Below are 22,387 nucleotides of genomic sequence, written 5' to 3'. Positions count from 1 at the left end.
CTGAACAGTAAGTGTTATGATCATTCATCATGCCTCAATCATTCTTTCATGTCTCCTGGTTTCTGTCAACTCTGTTCATGCAAATCTTGATTATTTGATAATATTGGCATAACAGAGAAAAGAGAGATCTCAAAGTGATATTGCTGGTAGACGATGTAAAGACTTATATTGAAGAGAAAAGTATTCCACACTGATAGCTGAAAGACTAATTCCATTATCCTGTCCCTCACTCAAGGTACAGATAAATGAATTCATCAATTTATTTTGACTGGCTAAAACCCTCCCTTTATAGTTCAGGAAGTGGATCGCAGTCAATGGTCCATGATATCAGGATAGTCTTTACTACAAACTTCACTTGAGGCTTTAGTTTGGCTATTATAATTCATTTATTCTTGAAGCTTGATTAGAAATTTACTTACTGTAGCCATCAATGTTCTATGTAGTTAAAATTTCATCAAAACGTGTGCAACTATTTTGAAGAATTGTAATTTCTCTCTGTAGATTATTTGAAACATTATAAAAGATCAAGAAAAAAAGACAAAGGTTATTCAGTTCAATGGGCATGACAACAGCATTCACTCTGCTGTTTGCTAACTGCATTTTACAAAACACATTCAAAAACACATTTCTTTCTTATACAAACTGCTACTAGGATGTGGTTTTAATCCCCAAAATCTGAAGGTTTTCAGTACTGTTCATAAGTAATCTCCTTCAACCATCAGGAGATCCAGTTGGTCTCTGCCGTGTTGACATTTCTGTCTAACACCCTAACACAGATAAAACTGTTGTGCCATTAATAAATGTTACATTTGCAAGCATAAATGTTCTCTGCTGTGGTTTGCATTATACAGAGCATTTGTCAAATTTGTTCATCATGCTTTGTAATTCGGCTGTCGGTGTTGCTGTAACAGCAATTTCTTCAGGAAATCTCTCTCAGTAACAGCAGTAACTACATGTCCATTTTTCATTCCCGACATTAGCTTTTCCCCATAGTGTCCTCAGATGTATGTGGCAAGCCTACATCAATCAATCATATTTTATAATTTTTATTTTCCTTTTGGCTGCGAACACAAGAAGCAATATTTAAGGGCTATTTGTTATCTCAGATATGAGACCAGTTTGCTAAACAGAGTGGCTAGTAAAGAAATAGATTAATTTGAATAGAAAATGCTCTCCACTCAGTACTGATAATTGAAAAAATGTTTCTTTGTTTTGCACTTCATCATTCACAAAGTAGTTGTGTCAGTAGTAGCTATCAAATGGTAACGTTTTACCTAAACATGTATCAAATTGTATATTGAGATTCATCTTAATGGGGGAAATCCACATAGCAGAGGAGTTGTTATAGTACATGTACAATCTGTCTCGCTTCTGTATCTCGACATTCCTCTCAATGAGGGAAATTTACATTAGAGAAGAGTTGTTATTAAACTTGTACAATCTTTCTGGATCCTTTGAAAAGTTAAAAATGGTTTACTCGCTATTGTGCTTTCCAATTCAGATGAAGGGGCAGTTCGTCTCAATGGAGGAAACGAAACAGCTGGTCGAGTTGAGATTTATCGTAACGGAGAGTGGGGCACAGTGTGTGATGACTTCTGGGACATCAGCGATGCTGCAGTGGTATGTCGTCAGTTGGGATTCCCAGGAGTCATTTCAGCTCCTGGTGGTGCTACATTTGGTGAAGGCTCTGGGGAAATTCACATGGACGACGTAGAATGCACTGGTGATGAAAGCAACCTTTTAAGCTGCGGACACGTAGAAATAGACAATTGTGGTCATGGTGAAGATGCAGGTGTAGTTTGTAGTACTGTACTACCTGCATCTCCTACACCCCCAACAGGTGAGCTAATCTTCAAGTGAAGCCATTGGATCTAAGAGAGATCTCAAGTGATATTGCTGGTAGATAATGCAAAGACTTATTTATATTGGAGAGAATAGTATTCCACACTGATAGCTGAAAGACCCATTTCATTATCCTGTCCCTCACTCAAGGTACAGATAATTGAATGTATAAATCTATTTTGATTGGCTAAAACCCTACCTTTATAGTTCAGGAAGTGGATCGCAGTGCGGTTTCATCAGGGTAGCTGTTTGAAGCTTTACTTGAGGCTTTAGGTTTACTATTTTAATTCATTTTTTCTTGAAGCCTGATTAGAAATTCACGTAGCTGTCAATGTCTTCTGTGGTTATTATTATTTGGAACATTATAAAAGATTATGAAAAAGACATAGACTAATCAGTTCAATGGGCATGATGACAACATGTGCTCTGCTGTTTGCTAACTGCATTTTAAAGAATATTACTGGTGTTAGGATATGGTTTTTATAAAAAAAATAGTGAAAGTTGGTAGCACTTCTCATTAGCAAACTCCTTTGGCCATCAGGAGATCCAGTTGGTCTCTGCTGTGGTGAAATTTCTGTTATACACCCTAACACAGATCAAACTGTTGTGCCATTAATAAATGTCCCATTTGCAAGCCTAAACATTCTCTGCTGTGGTTTGCAATATACAGAGCATTTGCCACATTTGTTCATAATGCTTTGTTATTTTGCTGTTGGTGTTGATGTAACAGCAATTTCTTAAGGGAAGCTCTCATGGTAACAGCAGTAACTACATCTCCATTTTTCATTCCCGACATTAGCTTTTCCCATAGTGTCCTCACTTTTATGTGGCAAGCCTACATCAATCAATCAAATGCTTAAAACTTAATTTTCTCTTGCAAACACAAGAAGCAATATTTAAGGGCTATTTGTTATCTCAGATAAGGGACCAGCTTGCTAAAACAGAGTGGCTAGTAAAGATATAGATTAATTCTTGATGTACATCGTTAATGGGGGAAATCACATAACAGAGGAGTTCTTATAGTACATGAACAATCTGTCTCGCTTCTGTATCTTGAGATTCCTCTCAATGGGGAAATTTACATACAGTAAGAGAAGAGTTGTTATTAAACTTGTACAATCTTTCTTGATCCTTTGAAAAGTTAAAAATGGTTACTCGCTATTGTGCTTTCCAATTCAGATGAAGGGGCAGTTCGTCTCAATGGAGGAAACGAAACAGCTGGTCGAGTTGAGATTTATCGTAACGGAGAGTGGGGCACAGTGTGTGATGACTTCTGGGACATCAGCGATGCTGCAGTGGTATGTCGTCAGTTGGGATTCCCAGGAGTCATTTCAGCTCCTGGTGGTGCTACATTTGGCGAAGGCTCAGGGGAAATCCACATGGACGACGTAGCATGCACTGGTGATGAAAGCAACCTTTTAAGCTGTGGACACATAGAAATAGACAATTGTGGTCATGCTGAAGATGCAGGTGTAGTTTGTAGTACTGTACTACCTGGAGGTGAGCTAATCTTCAAGTGAAGCCATGGGATCTATTTAATGGTTTTTCATCTCTCTTTTAACAATATCATGCGATAAACATTAATGTTAACTCAGGTAATGCACTGAACAGTAAGTGTTATGGTCATTCATCATGCCTCAATCATTCTTTCATGTGTTAGCATTTACATCCTGGTTTCTGTCAACTCTGTTCATGCAAATCTTGATTATTTGATCATATTGACATAACAGAGAAGAGAGAGATCTCAAAGTGATATTGCTGGTAGACAATGTAAAGACTTATATTGAAGAGAAAAGTATTCCACACTGATAGCTGAAAGACTAATTTCATTATCCTGGCTGATCCAGTTGATCTCTGCTGTGGTGACATTTTTATACACACCCTAACACAGATAAAACTGCCATGAATAGATATTACATTTGTAAGCATAAATATTTTCTACTCTGTGTGTTGCAATTTTTTTTCTTATTACCAGTCAAAGCAAACATTTTTTCCCGCATCTACTTTTCCTTACATCCTTACACAGATAAAATTGAAGTGCAATGATAAAATGTGAAATTTGCAAACATAAATGTTCTCTGCTGTGGGTTGCAATGTACAGAGCATTTGTTCCTAAAACTGGCTGACTAAACAGTCCGCTGCTGGGCTGTGGTTCCTACTGGTTTTGGGGTGCTGATGTAATGCCTATTGATGAGTGGGCAGGACTTGATTTGTAAACTTTGTAGATGTATTCAAGTTTAGTATCGTCTACCACATGTTGTATGAACTTGTTAGGTTGGTACGGAGGTGTTAGTAGACCATTATGATATTTCCAGTATTGTGTGTGATGACTTTGCTTAGTAATTAACATAGAAAAACATGGGAAAGTAACGTTACAAGTAGTTGCATATACTTAAATAATCTTTATTGAGCACTACAGATCCAAGATTGTTTGCAGATAATATGTAAGGGACTATTAGCCAATCCAATCATGGGAAATTTGGAAATACATAGTTGACTATTTTAATCATGTAAATCTCTGTGATTTGGAAATGTTGTTAACCCTGTACCTTGCAGTTGATTGTTATCATTTATTTGTTTTCGTACAAACTCATTTAAAGGATTGGAAGAAATTTTGGTTCTTTTCAGAAAACAACAATCCTTTGTGTGGAATGTAATAATCGGTTCCAATTATCGGTCAAACACTACTAAGTAGTCCATTCCCTTTAGTTAATGAACCACAGCTGTTTAAAGGGTAAGGGTAGGTCCTACTATAAATTCCATGGGTATGGTAGCCTATCTACATTAGCTTACCTTTAAACATATATAAAGTAATGTGTAATCCCCTCCCCCCTCCCCCAGCTATGAAATTATTCCCAAAACTTAAAAAACACTTATCCAACTTATAATAATGAGCTGACTATCATATGAGGGGGGAAAGAAATGGGTCTGGAAATTAACAGTCCACTAACTAAAGAAAAGTAATCTGAAGTATCTGGTGAAGATGAATAGAAGAAATGGATAAAGAAAGGTTAATATGTGAGAGATGAGGATTAAAGATTAGTGACGGTCCCTATACAATGGATTGGAATGAGTTATTGGAATAAACACATGGGTAGTGATGGTGAGGATTTCTTTCCGAATGGTGACTTCAAGCAAGTGTTGGAGAGAGTAATCAGAATTAAACTTAATGGTGCTGTGAAAGGAATTTATGCCATCAATGAAACATGAGAGACTCGCCTCATCACTGGTCCAGACAAAGAAACTGTCATCAATATAATGCCACCAGATCAGCCATTCTTCAAGCCTCAAACATATGACATATGAACATGAGCTTATTCGTGCATCACATTAATAGTTTGTATGTTTAAAGGGATGCTACTACCTGTTTTAATAAGGCAGGTTAAATTTATAGATACTATGATTAAAATATATCTTACTAAATAAATCTTACCAATATATGGAGTGACTAGCATAATATTCAGAAAAAATTAAAGTAAGCAACTCGGCTAAAAGGTTTTCTTAACAAAGCAAAGATAGACTATTATTGTAGCAAATCTTGATTGTTCATTATTTCTCTACAGAGGAAGGTTCCATTCGTCTTGCTGGAGGTAATGAGACAGCTGGGCGTGTTGAGATCTTCCTAAATGGAGAATGGGGCACTGTCTGTGATGATGCATGGGACATTAATGATGCTAATGTAGTATGCAATCAGTTAGGATTCCCTGGGGCCTTAAATTATCGTACTAATGCAGCATTTGGTGAGGGAACAGGAGAAATCCATCTGGATGATGTTGGATGCGGTGGCGACGAAACTGAATTGTTGAGCTGTTCTTATAGTAGCATCGACAATTGTAATCATGGTGAAGATGCTGGTGTTATCTGTCAACTCACTTCAAGCGAACCTACGCCAGGTTTGGGTTTTTTCATTCCTTCATGAAGGCCTGTTGGCCTAAATGTTAATGCATTGTTTAAAAATTCAATGAAAACAAGTTCCTTCATATTAACAACCAGTTTTCACATAAACACATAAACAATAAGAACTGTAGCTGGCTAAGTACACTATAGAGTGAATTATATTCAGACACTAGTTTTCAACAGAAACAGATTCATTTATATCTGCAAAGTCCAATATGTTTAGCATAGAATCTGAATATTGAATATTTATTCTGACATGTGTAGGAGAGGATTGAAACTGTGGGGTCCAGTTTTTATTAAAAAGAAAGGAATGATTAAACTTACAGTTTTGCTCGAAGGTAAAAAGATGGACCACCTAACAGGTCAAACCTGTGACTGAGTCTTGTGTCTGGTCTGATGTATGTACCATGCTCAGTGCTGATTTCTTGGGAGGGAGATTAATGAGCACCTGCAGGAATAAGCTCAAAGACAAAGGTCACTAAATGTCTTCAGAAGTCGACTAGGTTTCTGAAGTCATTGTGGGCCAGGAAACCTGGCTTCAAAGGGAAAAAGGAGTTATCAGAGCCAAGGAGTGCTGGGAGTAATCAACAAAGGCTACACCAAAGAGTTTTCTTCCAGCCCTTGGCTATCAGGCAAATAGAAAGTCACTCCAGTTTCTACTGTCCCAGCTCAATCACAATCCCTAGTGAAAGAGAGTACCGATCTTCTAGCCAAAAGAACAGCTGAGTAGTTCAACCATCATATCGCTCTTCTTCCTGACACGGAAGAAAGGGACAGACCTCTCAATTTTGAACCCAAAACTACTGAACGAACAGTTCATCCAAAGATTTTCCAGATGAAAACCCTAGCCTCATCATTCTGATTCTGATTACCATTTTTGACCTCAAGATGCCTAACTACATGGGTTAATTAGGTTAGAGGGCACAGAAGTTCCTGGCCTCCAATTACCAAGATGTCAACTATCAGTTTGTCACCCTCCTGTACTGCTGACAGTGGCAAGTTTTTTTTTTACCAGAGTAACCAGAGTGGTACTAGACTAGCTGCAGAGAATAGGCACAACTCTCTAGACCTAACTAGATGACTGGCTAATCGTTGGGGAAGTCAGAACAGGACTTTGAAGAAATATAAACCACGTTGTTGCCCTGCTAGAAAGTTAAGACTAAATAACTAAAAAATGGTCCTCATCTCCCTGTCAGAACATTTGTTCATCATGCTTTGTTATTCTGCTGTCGGTGTTGATGTAACAGCAATTTCTTAAGGAACGCTCTCATAGTAACAGCAGTAACTACATCTCCATTTTTCATTCCCGACATTAGCTTTTCCCATTGTGTCCTCACTTTTATGTGCAAGCCTACATCAATCAATCAAATGCTTAAAACTTAATTTTCTCTTGCAAACACAAGAAGCAATATTTAAGGGCTATTTGTTATCTCAGATAAGGGACCAGCTTGCTAAAACAGAGTGGCTAGTAAAGGTATAGATTAATTCTAGATGTACATCTTAATGGGGGAAATCACATAACAGAGGAGTTCTTACAGTACATGAACAATCTGTCTCGCTTCTGTATCTTGAGATTCCTCTTAATGGGGAAATTTACATACAGTAAGAGAAGAGTTGTTATTAAACTTGTACAATCTTTCTTGATCCTTTGAAAAGTTAAAAATGGTTACTCGCTATTGTGCATTCCAATTCAGATGTAGGGGCAGTTCGTCTCAATGGAGGAAACGAAACAGCTGGTCGAGTTGAGATTTATCGTAGCGGAGAGTGGGGCACAGTGTGTGATGATTACTGGGACATCAGCGATGCTGCAGTGGTATGTCGTCAGTTGGGATTCCCAGGAGTCATTTCAGCTCCTGGTGGTGCTACATTTGGCGAAGGCTCAGGGGAAATCCACATGGACGACGTAGCATGCACTGGTGATGAAAGCAACCTTTTAAGCTGTGGACACATAGAAATAGACAATTGTGGTCATGGTGAAGATGCAGGTGTAGTTTGCAGTACTGTACTACCTGGAGGTGAGCTAATCTTCAAGTGAAGCCATTGGATCTATTTAATGGTTTTTCATCTCTCTTTTAACAATATCATGCGATAAACATTAATGTTAACTCAGGTAATGCACTGAACAGTAAGTGTTATGGTCATTCATCATGCCTCAATCATTCTTTCATGTCTCCTGGTTTGTGTCAACTCTGTTCATGCAAATCTTGATTATTTGATAATATTGACATAACAGAGAAGAGAGAGATCTCAAAGTGATATTGCTGGTAGACAATGTAAAGACTTATATTGAAGAGAAAAGTATTCCACACTGATAGCTGAAAGACCCATTTCATTATCCTGGCTGATCCAGTAGATCTCTGCTGTGGTGACATTTTGTTATACACACCCTAACACAGATAAAACTGCCATGAATAGATATTACATTTGTAAGCATAAATATTTTCTACTCTTGTGTGTTGCAATTTTTTCACCGTTCAGAGCAAACATTTTTTCCCGCATCTACTTTTCCTTACATCATTACACAGATAAAACTAAAGTGCAATGAAAAAATGTGAAATTTGCAAACATAAATGTTCTCTGCTGTGGGTTGCAATGTACAGAGCATTTGTTCCTAAAACTGGCTGACAAAACAGTCCGCTGCTGGGCTGTGGTTCCTACTGGTTTTTGGGTGCTGATGTTATGCCTATTGATGAGTGGGCAGGATTTGATTTGTAAACTTTGTAGATGTATTTAATTTAAGTATCGTCTACCACATGCTGTATGAACTTGTTAGGTTGGTACGGAGGTGTTATTAGACCATTATGATATTTCCAGTATTGTGTGTGCTGACTTTGGTTAGTAATTAACATAGAAAAACATGGGAAAGTAACGTTACAAGTAGTTGCATATACTTAATGTTCATTGAGCACTACAGATCCAAGATTGTTTGCAGATAATATGTAAGGGACTATTAGCCAATCCAATCATGGGAAATTTGGAAATACATAGTTGACTATTTTAATCATGTAAATCTCTGTGATATGGAAATTTTGTTAACCCTGTACCTTGCAGTTGATTGTTATGATTTATTAGCTTTCATACAAACTCATTTAAAGGATTGGAAGAAATTTTGGCTCTTTTCAGAAAACAATAATCCTTCATGTGGAATGTAATAATCGGTTCCAATTATCGGTCAAACACTACTAAGTAGTCCATTCCCTTTAGTTAATGAACCACAGCTGTTTAAAGGGCAAGGGTAGGTCCTACTGTAAATTCCATGGGTATGGTAGCCTATCTACATTAGCATACCTATAAACATATATAAATTATTGTGTAATCCCCTCCCCCCTCCCCCAGCTATGAAATTATTTTCAAAACTTAAAAAACACTCATCCATCTTAAAATAATGAGCTCACTATCATATATGAGAGGGGGGGTGGAAACAAATGGGTCTGGAAACTAACAGTCCCCTTACTAAAGAAAAGTAAATCTGCAGTATCTGGTGAAGATGAATAGAAGAAATGGATCAGGAAAGGTTAATATGTGAGATATGTGGATTAAAGGTTAGTGACGTTCCCCATACATTGGATTAGAATGGAGTAATAAGATCAAACACATGGGTGGTTATGGTAAGGATTTCTTACCGAATAGTGACATCAAGCAAGTGTTGGAGAGAGTTATCAGATTAAACTTAATTGTGCTGTGAAAGGAATTTATGTGATCAATGACACATGAAAGACTGGCCTCATCACTGGTCTAGACAAAGAAACTGTCATCAATACAATGGCACCATATCAGCCATTCTTCAAGCCTCAAACATATGACATATGAACATGAGCTTATCCATGCATCACATTAATAGTTTGTATGTTTAAAGGGATGCTACTACCTGCTGTGTAATCGAGCGTTTTGATAGAAAAAGTTACATGGACATAAAAAATAAAAAAAGTTGGCGCTGTTTGTTCCAAAACTATACGCTATTAAGTGAAATATTTGAATGCTGAATTTTATTTCAGTAGATTTATGTATTATAAATTTGGTGTTTACCTAGATGGGATAGGGGAGTTGTTGGAACGATTCTTAATCCTTCTAGTCATCATTTCTCTACAGAGGAAGGTTCCATTCGTCTTGCTGGAGGTAATGAGACAGCTGGGCGTGTTGAGATCTTCCTAAACGGAGAATGGGGCACTGTCTGTGATGATGGATGGGACATTAATGATGCTAATGTAGTATGCAATCAGTTAGGATTCCCTGGGGCCTTAAATTATCGTACTAATGCAGCATTTGGTGAGGGAACCGGAGAAATCCATCTGGATGATGTTGGATGCAGTGGCGACGAAACTGAATTGTTGAGCTGTTATTATAATAGCATCGACAATTGTGGTCATGGTGAAGATGCTGGTGTTATCTGTCGACCCACTTCAATCGAACCTACGCCAGGTTTGGGTTTTTTCATTCCTTCATGAAGGCCTGTTGGCCTAAATGTTAATGCATTGTTTAAAAATTCAATCAAAACAAGTTCCTTTAAGTTCATACTAACAACCAGTTTTCTATAGCTTATGATCTGTGTGTTAGACTATGTAGTCCATATGTTAGGGATGTTCCACCCTCTATTGGAGGTTATAATCCCTAGTGTGCCTACAGTAGGAAGACAGATAACCACATAAACAATAAGAACTGTAGCTGGCTAAGTACACTATAGAGTGAATTATATACGAACACTAAATTTCAACAAAAAAAGATTCACATATATCTGCAAAGTCCAATATGTTCAGCATATAATATGAATATTGAATATTTATTCTAACATGTGTAGGAGAGGATTGAAACTGTGGGGTCCAGTTTTAATTAAAAAGAAAGGAATGATTAAACTTACAGTTTTGCTCAAAGGTAAAAAGATGGACCACCTAACAGGTCAAACCTGTGTCTGAGTCTCGTGTCTTGTCTGATGTATGTACCATGCGCAGTGCTGATTTCTTGGGAGATTAATGAGCACCTGTAGGAATATGCTCAAAGACAATGGTCACTAAATGTCCACAGAAGTCGACTAGGTTTCTGAAGTCATTGTGAAACCTGACTTCAAAAGGAAAAAAGAGTTATCAGAGCCAAGGAGTGCTGGGAGTTATCAACAAAGGCTACACCAAAGAGTTTTCTTCAGCCCTTGGCTATCATGCAAATAGAAAGTCACTCCAGTTTCTACTGTCCCAGCTCAACAACAATCCCTAGTGAAAGAGTGTACCGATCTTCTAGCCAAAAGAACAGCTGAGTAGTTCAACCATCATATCGCTCTTCTTCCTGACACAGAAGAAAGGGACAGACCTCTCAATATTGAACCCAAAACTACTGAACGAACAGTTCATCCAAAGATTTTCCAGATGAAAACCCTAGCCTCATCATTCTGATTCTGATTCTGATTACCATTTTTGACCTCAAGATGCCTAACTACATGGGTTAATTAGGTTAGAGGGCCAGAAGTTCCTGGCCTCCAATTACCAAGATGTCAACTATCAGTTTGTCACCCTCCTGTACTGCTGACAGTGGCAAGTTTTTTTTTTACCAGAGTAACCAGAGTGGTACTAGACTAGCTGCAGAGAATAGGCACAACTCTCTAGACCTAACTAGATGACTGGCTAATCGTTGGGGAAGTCAGAACAGGACTTTGAAGAAATATAAACCACGTTGTTGCCCTGCTAGAAAGTTAAGACTAAATAACTAAAAAATGGTCCTCAACTCCCTGTCAGAACATTTGTTCATCATGCTTTGTTATTCTGCTGTCGGTGTTGATGTAACAGCAATTTCTTAAGGAACGCTCTCATAGTAACAGCAGTAACTACATCTCCATTTTTCATTCCCGACATTAGCTTTTCCCATTGTGTCCTCACTTATATGTGCAAGCCTACATCAATCAATCAAATGCTTAAAACTTAATTTTCTCTTGCAAACACAAGAAGCAATATTTAAGGGCTATTTGTTATCTCAGATAAGGGACCAGCTTGCTAAAACAGAGTGGCTAGTAAAGATATATATTAATTCCTGATGTACATCTTAATGGGAGAAATCACATAACAGAGGAGTTCTTATAGTACATGAACAATCTGTCTCGCTTCTGTATCTTGAGATTCCTCTCAATGGGGAAATTTACATTAGAGAAGAGTTGTTATTAAACTTGTACAATCTTTGTTGTTCCTTTGAAAAGTTAAAAATGGTTACTCGCTATTGTGCATTCCAATTCAGATGTAGGGGCAGTTCGTCTCAATGGAGGAAACGAAACAGCTGGTCGAGTTGAGATTTATCGTAGCGGAGAGTGGGGCACAGTGTGTGATGATTACTGGGACATCAGCGATGCTGCAGTGGTATGTCGTCAGTTGGGATTCCCAGGAGTCATTTCAGCTCCTAGTGGTGCTACATTTGGCGAAGGCTCAGGGGAAATCCACATGGACGACGTAGCATGCACTGGTGATGAAAGCAACCTTTTAAGCTGTGGACACATAGAAATAGACAATTGTGGTCATGCTGAAGATGCAGGTGTAGTTTGTAGTACTGTACTACCTGGAGGTGAGCTAATCTTCAAGTGAAGCCATGGGATCTATTTAATGGTTTTTCATCTCTCTTTTAACAATATCATGCGATAAACATTAATGTTAACTCAGGTAATGCACTGAACAGTAAGTGTTATGGTCATTCATCATGCCTCAATCATTCTTTCATGTGTTAGCATTTACATCCTGGTTTCTGTCAACTCTGTTCATGCAAATCTTGATTATTTGATAATATTGACATAACAGAGAAGAGAAGAGAGATCACAAAGTGATATTGCTGGTAGACAATGTAAAGACTTATATTGAAGAGAAAAGTATTCCATACTGATAGCTGAAAGACCCATTTCATTATCCTGGCTGATCCAGTTGATCTCTGCTGTGGTGACATTTTTATACACACCCTAACACAGATAAAACTGCCATGAATAGATATTACATTTGTAAGCATAAATATTTTCTACTCTGTGTGTTGCAATTTTTTTTCTTATTACCAGTCAAAGCAAACATTTTTTCTACTTTTCCTTACATCCTTACACAGATAAAACTGAAGTGCAATGATAAAATGTGAAATTTGCAAACATAAATGTTCTCTGCTGTGGGTTGCAATGTACAGAGCATTTGTTCCTAAAACTGGCTGACTAAACAGTCCGCTGCTGGGCTGTGGTTCCTACTGGTTTTTGGGTGCTGATGTAATGCCTATTGATGAGTGGGCAGGATTTGATTTGTAAACTTTGTAGATGTATTCAAGTTTAGTATCGTCTACCACGTGTTGTATGAATTTGTTAGGTTGGTACGGAGGTGTTAGTAGACCATTATGATATTTCCAGTATTGTGTGTGCTGACTTTGCTTAGTAATTAACATAGAAAAACATGGGAAAGTAACGTTACAAGTAGTTGCATATACTTAAATAATCTTTATTGAGCACTACAGATCAAGATTGTTTGCAGATAATATGTAAGGGACTATTAGCCAATCCAATCATGGGAAATTTGGAAATACATAGTTGACTATTTTAATCAGGTAAATCTCTGTGATTGGAAATGTTGTTAACCCTGTACCTTGCAGTTGATTGTTATTATTTATTTGTTTTCCTACAAACTCATTTAAAGGATTGGAAGAAATTTTGGTTCTTTTCAGAAAACAACAATCCTTTGTGTGGAATGTAATAATCGGTTCCAATTATCGGTCAAACACTACTAAGTAGTCCATTCCCTTTAGTTAATGAACCACAGCTGTTTAAAGGGTAAGGGTAGGTCCTACTATAAATTCCATGGGTATGGTAGCCTATCTACATTAGCTTACCTTTAAACATATATAAAGTAATGTGTAATCCCCTCCCCCCTCCCCCAGCGATGAAATTATTCCCAAAACTTAAAAAACACTTATCCATCTTATAATAATGAGCTGACTATCATATGAGGGGGGAAAGAAATGGGTCTGGAAATTAACAGTCCACTAACTACAGAAAAGTAATCTGCAGTATCTGGTGAAGATGAATAGAAGAAATGGATAAAGAAAGGTTAATATGTGAGAGATGAGGATTAAAGGTTAGTGACGGTCCCTATACAATGGATTGGAATGAGTTATTGGAATAAACACATGGGTAGTGACTTCAAGCAAGTGTTGGAGAGAGTAATCAGAATTAAACTTAATGGTGCTGTGAAAGGAATTTATGCCATCAATGACACATGAGAGACACGCCTCATCACTGTTCCAGACAAAGAAACTGTCATCAATATAATGCCACCAGATCAGCCATTCTTCAAGCCTCAAACATATGACATATGAACATGAGCTTATTCATGCATCACATTAATAGTGTGTATGTTTAAAGGGATGCTACTACCTGTTGTAATAAGGCAGGTTAAATTTATAGATACCATGATTAAAATATATCTTACTAAATAAATCTTACCAATATATGGAGTGACTAGCATAATATTCAGAAAAAATTAAAGTAAGCAACTCGGCTAAAAGGTTTTCATAACAAAGCAAAGATAGACTATTGGTGTAGCAAATCTTGATTGTTCATTATTTCTCTACAGAGGAAGGTTCCATTCGTCTTGCTGGAGGTAATGAGACAGCTGGACGTGTTGAGATCTTCCTAAACGGAGAATGGGGCACTGTCTGTGATGATGCATGGGACATTAATGATGCTAATGTAGTATGCAATCAGTTAGGATTCCCTGGGGCCTTAAATTATCGTACTAATGCAGCATTTGGTGAGGGAACCGGAGAAATCCATCTGGATGATGTTGGATGCGGTGGCGACGAAACTGAATTGTTGAGCTGTTCTTATAGTAGCATCGACAATTGTAATCATGGTGAAGATGCTGGTGTTATCTGTCAACTCACTTCAAGCGAACCTACGCCAGGTTTGGGTTTTTTCATTCCTTCATGAAGGCCTGTTGGCCTAAATGTTAATGCATTGTTTAAAAATTCAATGAAAACAAGTTCCTTCATATTAACAACCAGTTTTCACATAAAGACATAAACAATAAGAACTGTAGCTGGCTAAGTACACTATAGAGTGAATTATATTCGAACACTAGTTTTCAACAGAAACAGATTCATTTATATCTGCAAAGTCCAATATGTTTAGCATAGAATCTGAATATTGAATATTTATTCTAACATGTGTAGGAGAGGATTGAAACTGTGGGGTCCAGTTTTAATTAAAAAGAAAGGAATGATTAAACTTACAGTTTTGCTCGAAGGTAAAAAGATGGACCACCTAACAGGTCAAACCTGTGTCTGAGTCTTGTGTCTGGTCTGATGTATGTACCATGCTCAGTGCTGATTTCTTGGGAGGGAGATTAATGAGCACCTGCAGGAATAAGCTCAAAGACAAAGGTCACTAAATGTCTTCAGAAGTCGACTAGGTTTCTGAAGTCATTGTGGGCCAGGAAACCTGGCTTCAAAGGGAAAAAGGAGTTATCAGAGCCAAGGAGTGCTGGGAGTAATCAACAAAGGCTACACCAAAGAGTTTTCTTCCAGCCCTTGGCTATCAGGCAAATAGAAAGTCACTCCAGTTTCTACTGTCCCAGCTCAATCACAATCCCTAGTGAAAGAGAGTACCGATCTTCTAGCCAAAAGAACAGAGTAGTTCAACCATCTGAGAACCAAGTCCCATTCATATTGCCTTTCTTCCTGACACAGAAGAAAGGGACAGACCTCTCAATATTGAACCCAAAACTACTGAACGAACAGTACATCCAAAGATTTTCCGGATGGAAACCCTAGCCTTATCATTCTGATTCTGAAAGAAGAGATGTGAGTTACCATTTTTGACCTCAAGATGCCTAACTACATGGGTTAATTAGGTTAGAGGACCAGAAGTTCCTGGCCTCCAACTATCACGACGTCAACTATCAGTTTGTCACCCTCCTGTTTGGACTGTTGACAGTGGCAAGGTTGTTTTTACTATGGTAACCAGAGTGGTACTAGACTAGCTGCAGAGAATAGGCATAACTCCCTTGGCCTAACTAGATGACTGGCTAATCGTTGGGAAGTCAGAACAGGACTTTGAAGAAATATAAACCACGTTGTTGCCCTCCTAGAAAGTTAAGACTAAATAACTAAAAAATGGTCCTCAACTCCCTGTCAGAATCTGCTCTACCTTAAAGTGGTGCTGGACTTAAGAAGATGTTGGATTCTTCTGATGGAAGGGAGAATAGACACCCTCTGCAGTAGAGCTCGAGTTCTTCGGTCAATGGAATTCTTCAAGGGAAGAGCATGGTTGCAACTCTGATGGCAAGTCTTGTGGGAATCATACAGAGATGCAAACTAAGGATACTTCCAATGAAAGTTTACCTCCTCCACTGGTAAAATCTGTCCAAGGAGCCAATGAGCCCTGAGAGAAGTAACAGAGGTCACCATCTTTCTCACTCCTCTTCTCAGAGGGAATGCAAGTCAGTATCATCAAGAATTATAGATCGGCCATAGCAGTTATTCACAAGGGTATAGCAGACAGATCCACTGTATTAATGGAACAACAGGATTCTCGCCCAGGACTTGAGAGCCATGTGTAACTATTCACCCCCTACTAGGAAACTGACTTTGTGGTCCATCAAGGATGTCCTCTGGGACCATACCATATAACCTCTCTTGCAAAACCCTTTCTCATTGCAGCGACCTCAGCAAGATGTAGTAGCTGTCACACACTCAAATAAAACAGGCTTTATGAGATTCAAACCGGTCGGATTTCTTCTAGACAGTTTCTGGCCAAGTGTCAGTCCTTGTTTTTACCCCAGAGAAAATTTTTCCTACCTATGCTGGACTCTTTTTCCAGACAGACGTTGGCATCTCATAATGTCACTGAAGTGATACTTAGAGAAGACCCATCCAGTCAGAACAACAGAAAAACTCTCTCTTACCGAGACGTTCATTCACCGCAACCTCTCAACCTACTCTTTCAAGGTGGATGGTCAATCTGATCTGACCACACTCGTCAGATCTAAGAAATGTAAGAGCTCACGATGTCAGGTCTCACGCCACCGCCAGGACATGGTTCCACAAAATCTTGATGGTGGACATCATCAAGGCTGCGGCTTGGGAGACACCCTCTACTTTCGTCTCCTTCTACCTTACCAACATTAAAACTTAGAAATTCAACATATTCAACAATATTATAAGTGCAACAAAAACCTTACCTGTTTTGAGAACTTGTTAATCACTGCCCTCTTATGATCTCACCCACCTGCCCCACTCAGAATGTTCTACAGTGGTGAGAAGCCTGGTTATCCCTCCAACTGCACACATTCTAACTACTTATTGAAAATGTTGTTACTACATCAGATTAGAAGTAAATGGATAGGAACCTAATAGAGTCACATCAGATGATTCATGAAAATTTGGTGAGATCCAAATATATCGAGTTGTTTTGTAAAGTATTAATATGGTATTTCCGCCCCATTTTAACTTGTACCTTTTGCAAAATTTGCAAACCCAGTGTCTGGGGAAAAAGTCATCCAGTTGTAGGATTAGTAGAGCTGTTTAAAGTTATTAATTTTAATTCTCAAAGGAATATCCAAAGTATCCCTCATTCTAGGTGACCTCACCTTTGGCCTCTCGACATCTTTAAATATGAAAATATATCTGTTATCGTTTACTTGCAGTATTTAATTATTTACATTGATTTACAGAGGATGGACAAGTACGTTTAGCTAATGGCAACGAAACTGCGGGACGGGTGGAAATCTACTTGGATGGAGAATGGGGAACTGTGTGTGATGACTCATGGGATTCAACAGACGGCAATGTTGTCTGCCGAGAGCTCGGTTTCGATAAAGCTCTTTCTGTGCATCTATCAGCCTATTTTGGAGAAGGAGTAGGCCGCATCAACCTTGACAACGTAAACTGTAAAGGAGAAGAAGAACGCTTACGCGATTGTGAGGCTTACACCTGGACGGAGGAGAATTGTAACCACGTTGAAGATGCAGGAGTGGTTTGTGGGTATGAAGAAGGTGAGTGCTGTCAATGGAGAATGACACATAAAGTGATCATGTGACTCTACAGCTGTGGCACATGAACATAGAGCCTCCTGGTATATACAAACTTTATATTGAAATCGAGCAAGTAATTGCCCTGGCTAGGATAGGATGTAAACGAAAAAGACAATACCAAGTATCACCTGGGTTCAGTCTAGATGTCCCCCATTTCATGTGCTATCCCCAGATTAACATTTAAAACCGACCTCGGAAAAGTCCTTGGATTTTCTTTTATGTCCGGGCATTATCCTTGAATTTGTAGAAAGGCCCTGAATAATTCCAACTTCTTATGTCATCTGGTTGTAGAACTTCTCGAACAGTAACTGTGTTTGTTTACTACTAGACACATAAAGGCACCTGAGATCATTCAATGATTTCATAGCCTGCAATTCACATGAAAACATTGTTTCAAAGTGATTTTTATAATTTAAGGTAGACGTAATGAACTGTATCACAGCTCAAGTGTGTCTGTGGTAGTGACTGTTAATGAGTGGCCCTTGCTGGAGCCCGTTTTGGGCTTCTGGACTAGACCAGGGATGTATGTCTAAAAGTCAGTAAAGCTTATATATGGCAACTTAAGGTACAAAATTGATTTTGATGTGATATAAACTGTTAAAAACATTGTTATCAGTTAAGGATGTATCTTAATACAAACTTTAATTTTGGAGAAATTTCTCTTTAAACATCTGACAACTCATCAAATGTTTGGTCTACATTTTAATATTACAGAGACCATTAATTAGGTAAATTCTCAGATTTAACCCAAAATTCAATAAGAAAAATTTGATAGTCTGCAATGTTTACAATGCCAAGGTCAAATTTTATCCTTAGTTACTCTGTTTTTTATATGAAGTTTAGTAAAAGAGCAATTCATGTTTCTAGCTCAGCTGAAAGCTGTCAGCTGAGCTATAGCGATCGTGCAAATTTTCCAGAAATCCTATCACTTTTTGCTACCGTGTTTGAATGACTGCCACTTTGTCATTCAATTTGGCTGAAATTTTATCAGTGGGTGTTGTAAGTTTAATTTTCATACATGGGATCATTTTGGAGAAATCTGGAGAAATCAGTTTTCTGAAAATGTAGCACATGCTACTCCTACAGTGTTTGTCCAAATCTGCTGAAATGTTGTGGAGACACATTTGAATGGTGGTGAAACAAAAGTGTTCAGGAAATCTTTTGGTTGTCTTGTGAGGGCTCAAAACATGTAGGCCAAAAATGATATGCAATGATCATGTTTTTCAACCTTTTAGTATTTTTTACCAGTATGCATTTTAATACTAGTAGCAAAGTGTCTTTCATCTAAAGTTTTTGTGTTATATATGTTGGAAATAATTCCAACGTGGGAGCCTGGATCAAGTCAAATGTTTACTTGTTATTCAGGCTTTCCTCTGTAGTTCGATGTCATTCACTGTAAGAGTACTGCTTGGGAGATTTGCACTTTGAACTTTCAACAGTTTGTGTGTGGAATACCACATGTGAGAATAATGCATATTGTTGGAGCTGATTCTGATTTCTGCTCTTTGACATTTCTCTGTGGTTCGTCGATTGTACACACGTTGCAGGTCATTCTATTATTGCATGGGTGCAAATTTGGAGAGCAGTTTTGGGTCAGCACAATTCAGCCGTGATATCTACAACATTTATAGCAGATTTAGCAGAGGAATATTTGGTTACATTTTGTTCTATTATTTCATGGATGAAAACTACTACTGTTGGTCCTTTGCAATAGGGCATAGTTTTTCCCTAGTAATAAGTACATCCATCTACTGCATAAATAATTTCATGTGTTTTCACTCTTGACATATTTTCACCTTTGAAGGAATACATTTTTCTAACATTGTAACAAACTGTGTCTGCTAAGAAGGAGCAAAAGGCAAGGAAACATTGAGATTGGAGGAAAGGAAATGCCAACATTATCCTCCTTATGTCTTACATTTTTTACACAAATAAATGGATTAACTGCTCAAAAATATTGCCAATCAAAACAAATTTCTCACATTTTTATTAGAATGGATACAAGAAGGAATAATTGTTGACATGTAGGCGTGCAGAGGGGTTCCAGCATCATCATCATCATCAAGTTAGATTTAAAGGAGCATTCCTGAGATTTAGCATATTTTAAACCTGAATGTCTTGAAAACTAGAACAGCTATAGAAATATTAGTACCACTCAAAGTTAATCTTTTGTCTTGAACTATGACATGTCACAACTAAAACTCTCATCCCTGTGACAATAAGAATGAGGTATTAATAAAGTTAAATGAAATAGATTCATATGAAATATTGAATGACTGGTATGATCTGATTGATATTTCAGATGAGGGCGCACTGCGACTGTCAGATGAAGGAGCCTATAACGAGGGAAGGCTATTTGTGTACCTCAATGGACAGTGGGGAACCGTCTGTGATGACGGTTTCACAGAGGGAAATGGCAACATTGCCTGTAAGCAGCTTGGGTTTGATGGAGTCGTCTCATTTAGCAGCGGCCTAGAGGGAGAAATAACTCTCCCCATCAACATGGACGATGTAACATGTACCGGACGGGAGGAACGACTGATAGATTGCCAGCACACTACCACATCTAATTGCGTACATAATGAAGATGTGAGTCTGGTCTGTTCTGCACTTAGGCTGCCATAAATTACCACAATGAGAGCTACATGAAGAGCAGTTTGGACAAAAGCGTTTTTGAAATTGTCTGGAATTCTCTAATTTTCTTGTTTTTGTCTAAAGTAGTTGCCAAATAATTATGGTATTAAAGACCAGTTGAGAGTAGCTTATTGAAGAAGACTGAAATTAAAACCAATTGCATCAAAATTCCAGGAAATACTCGTATTTGGAATTGATGTTTCATATGCTAACATCTTCATAAATTCTGTAAAATCATAAGGTAACTTAAGAAAGAGCATTACAGTTCTGTTGACTATTGCAGAGGACCTAAACGATAACCATGACACAAGTCACAGATATTTGAAGCTGTTGGGCAAGGTCAAGATGCTGTCATCAAATTTGTTATTTACTGATCAGAGCCCAAGTGCACCATATTCATTGTCATACTAGTAATAACTGCAGTCTAGGACTGGGAAAGTATCTTCCTTGCTTGTTTTTTTCTTTGTTGCCTTGTAGGAGACCAAAGTATGGGAAGATGTTCACAAAAGTTATAAGTTTTCAAAGCTCTTTAAGCAGTAATGTTATGCTGATCTCGAGTTCAGTGCATCTCATGGGCGGTTCTTTGTATTAAGACTTAAAAATATGTCTTCTTATTAAATCAAACTTAACAGCTTTCAGATTTAACCTTTAAAACTCTTCATTCTGCCAAAGATGTATCACTACCATCATTAAGAAACCATGTCAGGTTTGTAACAGGTATTTTGTTTTTTGTTGCACTCACCCTTTACAAGTAAAAACTAATTTGATGTTTTGGTCACATATTTTTCAATATTTCTGTGTTTTTTTTTAGCTTCTTTAGGTTAAAGAGGTAGATTTTCTTGTGTCTTCTTGAAATGACTTTCATTTAAACCACTTGTCTCTGGTAGTTGGCACTCTTATAGTTTTCACCAAATGAAAAAAAAATTAGCTGCAATAAAATGTAGTTTGATATGAATATAATATAAAACATGTGATTACATTTGTGTCTCATTATTTGGAACAGCGAAGGTTTATTGAAGAATGAAATTTTGTACCCATGTCTATTTAAAGCTTGCCTAAGGGCTGTGTAATATTAAAGATCCCGCCTTACTAGTTCGTATCGATATTACTATGGATCTGTTTTTGTTAAACAACTGTACTATTTTATGATATCAATCTACCCTACCATGTGTTATTACAAGGATTTTACCTGTAACCCCCCCCCCCTTCCCCTCCTTCCCACTTAAAAGTACAATGTGTACAAAGCTACCCTGAAGTATGACTTACTCAATATTTTCTTACTGTGTAATATTGTAACGATTTCAACTGTCCAGCCCCCCCCCCCACCAATTTAGATTTAAAATGTTTACATTTCAGTGCATAATATACTGCAATATAGCTAGGATCAATCTTTCCTACAGGTATGGGCTATGGTGTGCATGTCTTGTGTTGAAACTGCAGCAAATAAGTCAGATAATGGCTATTTTATCAGTAATATTTTAGTATCGGCATTTGTATGTTCATCAGTGTACCCTCCACCACCCCAATATAGGACAAACAATTGTCAAAATTTGATCCACTATAGCTTGTAACAATTCGGATGAAAGCAGATGCTCTGAAGAAGTACTTATCAAAAGTTGTAGCAAATATTAGGTTGCTGCTGCAAATAAGGGGTGATGCTAATGACCTTTGAAAGCATTTCAGCTCATGAAAAAACGTAATTTTAATTTGAAACACTACATGTTAATGCCTTTGAATAATTTGGAGGACCAGATATTCTCAAAGAGAGTACTGAGTTTGCATTGAATCATGGTGCAATTTGAAGCCATTAATGATTACCAACAGACATGCCCTCATGCTATAATAGAAGTAAATCAGCAGTACAAGGGTGACTGATGGGTTTGAAGAGAGAAAATTTTGTTGAGAACAGGATTTAAAGAAGAATAACAACAATCACAATCATAAAAATCATAACAATGTTAATCAATACAGTTCTAAAGCTTCCACCCTAT

At 37.8% G+C, this 22,387-nt stretch overlaps 1 protein-coding gene across 9 annotated transcripts in view; it reads left to right on the top strand.

Annotated features, from left to right (window-relative positions):
* LOC139977051 (uncharacterized) overlaps positions 1-21,370 on the top strand; it is a 150,335-nt gene extending 128,965 nt beyond the window's left edge. For all 9 annotated transcript variants that reach the window (XM_071986097.1, XM_071986037.1, XM_071986089.1 and 6 more), the window contains 9 exons: positions 1,502-1,840; positions 3,022-3,342; positions 5,406-5,735; positions 7,434-7,754; positions 9,829-10,158; positions 11,953-12,273; positions 14,304-14,633; positions 17,403-17,723; positions 20,065-21,370. In XM_071986097.1, coding sequence (XP_071842198.1) covers positions 1,502-1,840; positions 3,022-3,342; positions 5,406-5,735; positions 7,434-7,754; positions 9,829-10,158; positions 11,953-12,273; positions 14,304-14,633; positions 17,403-17,723; positions 20,065-20,387 — 2,936 coding nt within the window. In that variant the 3' untranslated portion in view covers positions 20,388-21,370. The remainder of the gene's footprint in view (positions 1-1,501; positions 1,841-3,021; positions 3,343-5,405; positions 5,736-7,433; positions 7,755-9,828; positions 10,159-11,952; positions 12,274-14,303; positions 14,634-17,402; positions 17,724-20,064) is intronic.
* The last annotated feature ends 1,017 nt before the right edge of the window (positions 21,371-22,387 follow it).

Source organism: Apostichopus japonicus, chromosome 2, assembly GCF_037975245.1.
Source record: "Apostichopus japonicus isolate 1M-3 chromosome 2, ASM3797524v1, whole genome shotgun sequence".
NCBI lineage: Eukaryota > Metazoa > Echinodermata > Holothuroidea > Aspidochirotida > Stichopodidae > Apostichopus > Apostichopus japonicus.
The sequence above is the reverse complement of the archived record's forward strand: the minus strand, read 5'-3'. Positions and strand labels throughout refer to the sequence as shown.